Source organism: Chanos chanos, chromosome 8 (genome assembly GCF_902362185.1).
Source record: "Chanos chanos chromosome 8, fChaCha1.1, whole genome shotgun sequence".
Lineage (NCBI taxonomy): Eukaryota > Metazoa > Chordata > Actinopteri > Gonorynchiformes > Chanidae > Chanos > Chanos chanos.
Genome location: NC_044502.1, coordinates 3,355,001 through 3,362,826, shown reverse-complemented (window position 1 = coordinate 3,362,826; position 7,826 = coordinate 3,355,001). Strand labels below are relative to the sequence as shown.

The 7,826-nt window shown below is 45.1% G+C and overlaps 1 protein-coding gene across 1 annotated transcript in view; it reads left to right on the top strand.

Annotated features, from left to right (window-relative positions):
* The first annotated feature begins 1,950 nt into the window (after positions 1-1,950).
* The window catches only part of mrps9 (mitochondrial ribosomal protein S9), a 16,670-nt gene continuing 10,794 nt past the window's right edge, over positions 1,951-7,826 (top strand). The window contains exons 1-4 of the mRNA XM_030781858.1: positions 1,951-2,049; positions 4,161-4,343; positions 7,408-7,470; positions 7,690-7,720. Coding sequence (XP_030637718.1) covers positions 1,951-2,049; positions 4,161-4,343; positions 7,408-7,470; positions 7,690-7,720 — 376 coding nt within the window. The remainder of the gene's footprint in view (positions 2,050-4,160; positions 4,344-7,407; positions 7,471-7,689; positions 7,721-7,826) is intronic.

Here is a 7,826-nt window from a genome sequence, read left to right as displayed (position 1 = left end):
CGACCGTCCGTACGATCCTACGATTGTGTTGACTGTAATGACCGTTTTAAGCGTAAACAGCTTACAGGCATGACGGTCTTGCTTGAAGATATGAGCTTATCCGTGCGCAAGCCAGTAAGGATATTAAAAAAAAAAAAAGATCAGAGAGCTCTACGAACTGGAATAAGAACTGTACCCCTCTCGCTGGACCCCTAAACCTCCGCGATCAGCGCAACGCGCACACGCACACGCACCGACACACCGTGCGACTCCTTATTGTGTTCCTTTCCTGGCGCTTCAAATGGACGTTTCAACCCATTATGCGTGTTTTTGTATCTGTCCAGCAACCGCATTCCACTCATGTTCTCCCAAAAGAAATTGACCACGTTTCCCTCTCAAAATGACTGACTTATTGGACCGAGGCCACATTCCAAAATTCCACATAATGAGAGTCCTTTCGAGCGGATCAGTAACCGTTCTTAATGTGCGTATTGTGCACCCTTAGCCTACTCCGTTCCAGCCTCAGTGATATATAGTCACAGTTAATAAAAAATCGATGCAGTATGAGGTATGGTAAGTTAATGATAGCTTATGGCAAGTCATGAGAGAATGAATATGTTCTTAGCAGAGGTTCTAAAATTTATATTGTGTCAACTATTTTGTGCTGAACGCCCTGCGGGTAAAGGAAACATTGGGCCATCTTGACAAAAATGAAAATAACAAACAAAAAACACGTGTTTAAACACGAAAGCAAACACCGGCAGAAACACACAAAGAATTTATTTTCGCTGCACGAATTGCCAAAAAAAAAGGTAAATTTCGCCTAGTGTATGTGGTAAGTAAATGACCCCGCTGTTTACACAAGGGGCAAAGAATTTTCTCAGTGCACAAACACTCATGGAGTATGAGGAGTTGGAGCGAATATATATATATATATATATATATATATATATATATATATATATGTGTGTGTGTGTGTGTGTGTGTATGATTAATATGTAGTCCCCCCCCCCCCGTCCCCCCCGGTGAAAGAGAGACTTGAGGTCAGGTCTATTTTTCTTGGTGTGTTGCAGCGCGCTCGTGGCTAAAAACAAGGGCAAACACAGTTTATCATTGCGCTGACGACTGCGCTCCTCAGGGCGAAGTGAGCACGCGACAGCATCGACTGGCATAAGCCCGGAGTCTGTGCCCCCTTCACTTTGATTAATATCGCTGGGATCGCTAGGTTCTCATTTCAACTCTGTCGCAGTAATCTCTGGAAAGACACGGCATTGATCTGTAAACACCAACACTAAACCTTCCTCGGGAACCGAACCAACCCCCCTTTTGGAGAGTGTCCAGCTCCGTACTCTGTCTGACAGCCTACAACGTTCTTATTTATTAAACTGTTATTACCACCGACATTACCACTCCCTACGCTAAAATCACTGGCAAATATTGTGGAGAGCAAGCAGCAGAAGATATAACTTACTTCAGATTTTATAACTTTAACTTAAACTAATTTTATAATATTATATAAATTTGTTTTATTTCTAGCAAAAATGGCTTTTTAAAAGATCTAATATTTAATGCGTTAGAAGCTGAAATTCTAATTGTTTCGTCGTCGCCCCCCCCCCCCCCCCCCCCCCCCCCCCCCCCTTCAAATTCGCTTTGTAAACTGCGTTATTCCATTTCAGTTATATTGCAATCAGGGCGTTAGGCGTGAGTTGCAAAGAGCTATCATTAAAAAAAACCCAAACTGAACTAAAAGCAAAAAAACAAACAAAGTAAGTTGCGATATCTATACACTATCATTTTACAAGTTGTGCGTTATGGGAAAAATAATCCAAACATACAGTAATAACTAATTGAGAAGTAATTTAAACGATATCGGATCTCTGATGTCAGAATAAAAGTCGTAGGCTCTGCATAAGCGCCGTGAAATAAATGTTTGTCGTCATTTCCGGTCTTCGCCTGAGACACGGCTCCAACATGGCTGCCTCCAGTAGCAGAGTTGTGGGGTCCTTTCTTTGGAAATGCGGGAATTCTTGCTCGCTTTCACTGACAGCTCCGTCAAACCTAACCAGACAGGTAAACTGCTTGATATCATGTCGTCTCAGCTTCTGCGCGTTTGCATTCGCGTGCAGCACATTGTACATTGTAACCGCACGTGATGCTGCTGCTGTATAGAGGGGATACTGTCCTTGGTTAGCAACCATGCACCGCGACTACGTAACGTCAGTAACAGGGCTGAATACAACTATGACAGTCTACAAATCTTCAGTCGATTTCTGTTTAACTGTCGGTTCCGCATTCTGTGTGAAGAAACTCTAAGTTGCAATGTCCACGCGATCTCGGAACATGTGAAACTATCATATATATATGCCCGCACAGGTCTGTACGATCTACCTGAGCTTACGGGTTTCCAGTTCTCCTTTTTAAATTCGTTAAGTGGGATGAGTATATATAACGTCAATAGCTGGTATTTAAGTTTATGTTGATTAAACCTAGGACTTGACCCAGCAGCTGAAACCATGCTGATTATTTACGGATGAATTCGCGAGAGGTGACTGAGGGCATCGCATTTTTGGCGGAGATATTTCGTGCTCTGTCATCTCAGGCTGCTTTACAGGTGACTCGCACTTGAACCGTGTTCCGGTGACTTGGATATTGTCTCGTGAGACCCCGTTAAAAAGATGGACGATGCATGCGCGGAGTTCAAGTAAAAGTTCACGCTTGTTTAACAACTTCCTCCTTATGACAGCAGTGTCAGCCAAATTGCACTCCATATGGAAGACCTTCTGTTTGCCAAAAACAGGCCTTTGTTTTTGAAAACCCGTTTGACACTTAATTAAAAAAAAAAAAAACGTATTTGGGAGTTCTGTGCCAAAATACACACTACCCCTTAATGCCACGGCAACCTGACGCCGTTTCGAGTCCGTTTTAGATCATTATATAAGTCGCGCATTCATGAAAAAAAAAACAAAAACAGAAGACTGAAAACCAAAACATTTCATTTAGTTATGAAGAGACAGGTGCAAGTGAACATGAACCCCCAGTCTCCCTTAACCTCAGGTAAAGAAAGATTGACACTCATTTTAAAAGTTAAGTGCAAGAGGAGCTCACTGACTTGACAATGTACAGGCCTGTTGTCTGCCTCACACTTTTTAAGGGAACCTGTCCATTTTACAAGTCTTTGGATGTCACAAGTTGGTTATCACATCCACAGGAAAACTCCAGTTTGATTTGGGTTGTTAAATGCCCTCTGAAATGTAGCGTTTTAAACTCTTTTGCCCTAAACTGGTACTTCGTGTAAACTCTAGAAAGATGAGTACTACAGACGTTTCCTTCACTGCTGTCTGAGGGTTAGTTTTTTCACTTGAGAAGTCGGTCCTACTCAAACATATTTGAGTCTTCCAGTTAAGGTTCTGTGGAGAACCTGATCAGAACACTCAGAAGAGATGTTTAGATTAGTACAAATCCTAGACATGGATTCAACAGAATCATGTTCCCTGTTCCAGTTCAAGTGTCTGCCTCTGCAGACAGACTCTGGCTCTAAACAGGAAGACAAGACACTGGACTATCATCAGTCCGGAAATACTGTGAGCTTAAACACAGAGTGGGGGAAACAGTCCACCCTGTGATCTACTGGACGTGAGGATCTCTGGAAAAATGCAATCGTGGAACAGAATTCCAAAAACCTGAACATTTCTTGCTCATGGATATTAGAGGTAGTGGAACATTTCTTAGACACAGGTATTAGAAGTAGTAGTATTTTATTTGTCACACACACTGAGCACTGAGCGGTGAAATAGAGCCTCTGCATAGAACCCTTCCTAACACCAGGGAGAACACACACTAGAGCAGTGAACACACACTGTGAGCTAGGAGCCGTGGGCAGCCGCTGCTGACCGGGGACCAACTCCAGGTCTTTTTGCCAGTGCCTTGGTTGAGGTCTTTTGGGAGGAAACCAAACACAGGGATTTGAACCCAGGGCCTTCTTGCTCTGAGGCAGCGGTGCTAACCACTGAGCCGCTGTGAAGCCGCGTTGTCATAAACCTCGGTGCCTGTAAACCTCAGTGCATGTAAACTGTCCCCCACATATGCGGTGGTCAGATCAGTCCATGTCTAAACTGTTGGCCTAATTTTCATTCCTGTTTTTGTTCTCTCTCTCTCTCTCTCTCTCTCCCTCTCTCCCGTAGGTCCTGTGCAGGCAGATATGTGTGAGCACCTCCCTCCGGCGGAAGAACCTGGCGGCCGCCGGGCCGGAGAAGTTTTCCGAGGAATACATTAAGAAGCAGGTGGAAGAGTTTAAGATCGGAAAACGGCACCTGGCCAACATGATGGGGGAGGACCCAGAGCACTTTACACAGGAGGACATCGATGTAAGACCACACCCGTTCTTTAACCTTGGTGCCAGCTCCATCACATAAAAGAACCATGGCCCGTTCCTTAGCCTTGGTGCCGGTTCCATCACAGTACAGAACCATGGCCCGTTCCTTAGCCTTGGTGCCGGTTCCATCACAGTACAGAACCATGGCCCGTTCTTTAGCCTTGGTGCCGGTTCCATCACAGTACAGAACCATGGCCCGTTCTTTAGCCTTGGTGCCGGTTCCATCACATAAAAGAACCATGGCCCGTTCTTTAGCCTTGATTTTCGTTTTGGAAGTTTCCACCTTTTTAGACAGTTTTTATTGTGTGTTGTTTGGGCTGGATCCACTAGCTCATGCACTGTTTTTTTGGTAAATCCTTTTTGGTTCAAGACATTTTGAAAACATATTGAAAAGATTTTAAGGGGTGACAGTGTAATATAGGACCATTTTCCGTGTTGCAGCTGAAAAAAAAAGCTATTAGAAAAGTAAAACCGTCATTTTGAATCATGATAATCTTTCACACAGTTCAGGCAAGAGCGGCATTAAAAAGAGCAAACAGACAAGACCATCACAACCATTAAATATAATGACTAACGCCAGAGACTTTGTTGGGAGCCCCAGTTAGGCCTAATTCACTCTTAAAACTATAATTTAATATCTCTGTCTTAGACCTGGAAAAAATCAAACTGGAGCCGTAGTCAGATGTACAACCAGTGTCAGAACCTACTGGGCCGAATGGACAGTGGAAACTTAATCTGAGTCCAGCTTGATGTGAACACACCTAAACTTTTCCCAACACTAGTGACCAGCATTGCTAAGTAGCATCTTCAGATGTTACGTTTATGTCTTGATGCCACAAAAGCTTTTTATATAATATATATATATATATATATATATATATATAATGTATAAATGCCATTATAATTTCATCTTTAGGCAGTCAAATTGGAAGCGACTCTTACTTGGCAGAGAAATATTACTAATACTCAACACCGTTTTTATAATGCACATGTGAAATTTTATTTGAAATCGGGGGGTTTTTTGTGTTTGTTTTGGAGGGGGTTTTTTTGTCAGAGTTGTGGCGTGTAATCCATTTAGAACCCCAATTAGGTCCGATTTCCCAACCTTCAGCACCTATTCCCGAATGTCCGACATTCCCAATAAATAGAGCCGTCATCCGTACCGCGGTTAAGCGGGAATGACGGTTACCGTCCCTCCGACAGAAGACCTCTGCGACGGGAGCGTAAAATGACTTCGACTGTGGGGACGCGTGGCGGGCTCGGGACGGGGCCCCCCGGCGTGCCCGTTTGGCACTCGGGGGAGGGTGGCATCGCTGCCAGGCGCTTCAGTCGACGTGACGTTCGCGTGGCTGACAAACTGAAAGGTGTGAAACAGCTGCCGGGCAGGGAGGAGGAGGAGGAGGAGGAGGTGGGGGAGGAAGAGGGAGTAATTAATGAAGACGGCGAGCTTCACCTGGCATCTCCCGCTCCGTCTCTCACACACACACACACACACCAACACACACATGTACGCACACACACACACACACACCTGCGTTCATCGTCTGAGCCCTGGTTAACAGACTGTTGGAGGATCCATGCATTAGAGACTTTGTGAATGGTAATGTCGGTGACAGTGACCTGTTAAAGTTTGTTGCGTGTCAGAGACATACGCAGCGGCGCTGTCGGATCCCCGGAGATCCCCCGCCACTTTACCAGTCCCCCGCAAGAGCACTGGGACACGCGACGACTCGGGCAGGGATGTAAGGGCACACGAAACTCGCAGTTCAGAGCGGTTTCGTCTGTTTTCACACAGTGGAAGTGTAAGTTTGCTTCACGACACACACACACACACCGCGACGACCTGTTCTTTGCTGATGTGAAATGATCCGCCGGGATGAGGGATTTGAAATAACGTTCGACACGTGCCACGCTGTAGCTTGTCAGATGCGTAACAGGTCGTGTGTGTTCAGTCCTTTAGAGTTTGGTATGAATGGTATGAAGCCTGTGGTTAGTCCGTAGCCAGCGTTGAGCGGTGAGAGACTGATGTGTGAGGACATCAGGACTGGGAACATGAAGCAGTGACGTTTGTCCATATGAGAAAGTTTTCTGGTCATTAAAGCAGTCGTACCCTTGTCACACACTCTGTGTGAGCGCAGGCGAGGTGTGAGTGGTGTGTGTGGTCAAAGCCAGACGAACTGTCAAAAAAGAGAGAGAGAGCGAGAGAGAGGCGTCCCTCCGCTGTATCCGGGGCCGCGGCGCTGGAAGTTTGGGGGCGAGAGGAGGTTTCTGGAACGGTGTGATGGGGGTAAGCCTCCCTCAGGGACTTCCACCATATGCCTCCCAGGCTTTGAGCAGGTGCACTCTTCATCTGGCACGACTCATGCCATCTCTCTCTCTCTCTCTCTCTCTCGTTCTCTCTCTCTCTGTTTTTCTTTTCCTCCTCTCTCTGACTTTGACAGCCAAATACATGACTGCTTGGCTGCTTCTTTCCTCTGCATCTGCTCTTCCCTTCGAATTTCATCATCTCTCTCCCTGTCTCTTCTTCGACCCCCCCCCCCCCCCCCCCCCCCCTCTCTCACTCCCCCTCCTCTCTCTGGTTCCCTCTCTCTCTCTCTCTCACTTACTCTGTGAAACTTTGTTGAAGTTTAGAGAGCGCTGACTCGCTGTGCGCTAGAGATGAAACATTGTTTCTCGGGGCAACTGCATCCTCATCCACGACTTCCACTCCCTCTGCGCACGGAGATCAGTCCCTGACGCTCAGACACAACTCAGATTCTCTCTGCCCGTCCCTTTTTTCCCCCTCAGAGTGAGGAAACAGTGGTGAATGTGCAGAAACATGTTTTGTTTTGGGGTTTTTTTTTTCGCTTTCCACCAGTTTAGGGAGTTCTTATTGATTGATTGATTGATTTTTGAAGCGTCTGTTCGCAGTGTGTCTGTTGAAATGCCCGTGTGACCATGCAGTGGTCCTCAGCGTGGTGATACAGGCGTAAAAGAACCGAGTAGAACAACAGCGAGTCTCATGTTTGTCTTCCTGTCTGTTTTTCTTTCTTTTCTTTTTCTTTGTCTTTTTTTAGAGAACCATCGCATACCTCTTCCCATCTGCCCTGTTTGAGAAACGAGCCCGACCCATAATGAAGGTACATCCTTTCTTTCTTTCTTTCTTTCTTTCTTTCTTTCTTTCTTTCTTTCTTTCTTTCTTTCTTTCTCTCTTTCTTTCTGTCTTTCTTTCTCTTTCTGTCTTTCTTTCTTTCTCTTTCTTTCTTTCTGTCTTTCTTTCCTTCGTCTACTGTCTTGTTTCTTGATGTAAGATGAAATAATGTTCTATTCCTCTGTGTCTTTCCTTTGGTCTTTTTTAGCATCCGGATGAAATATTCCCAAAACAAACAGGTATGCCTTTCATCAAAGTGTTTTAACTCATTATTTTGTGGAGGGTTTTTGTTCTTTATTTCATAGAATACAAATGGATAGTATGTCTGAAATAAGTTCTGCTGTC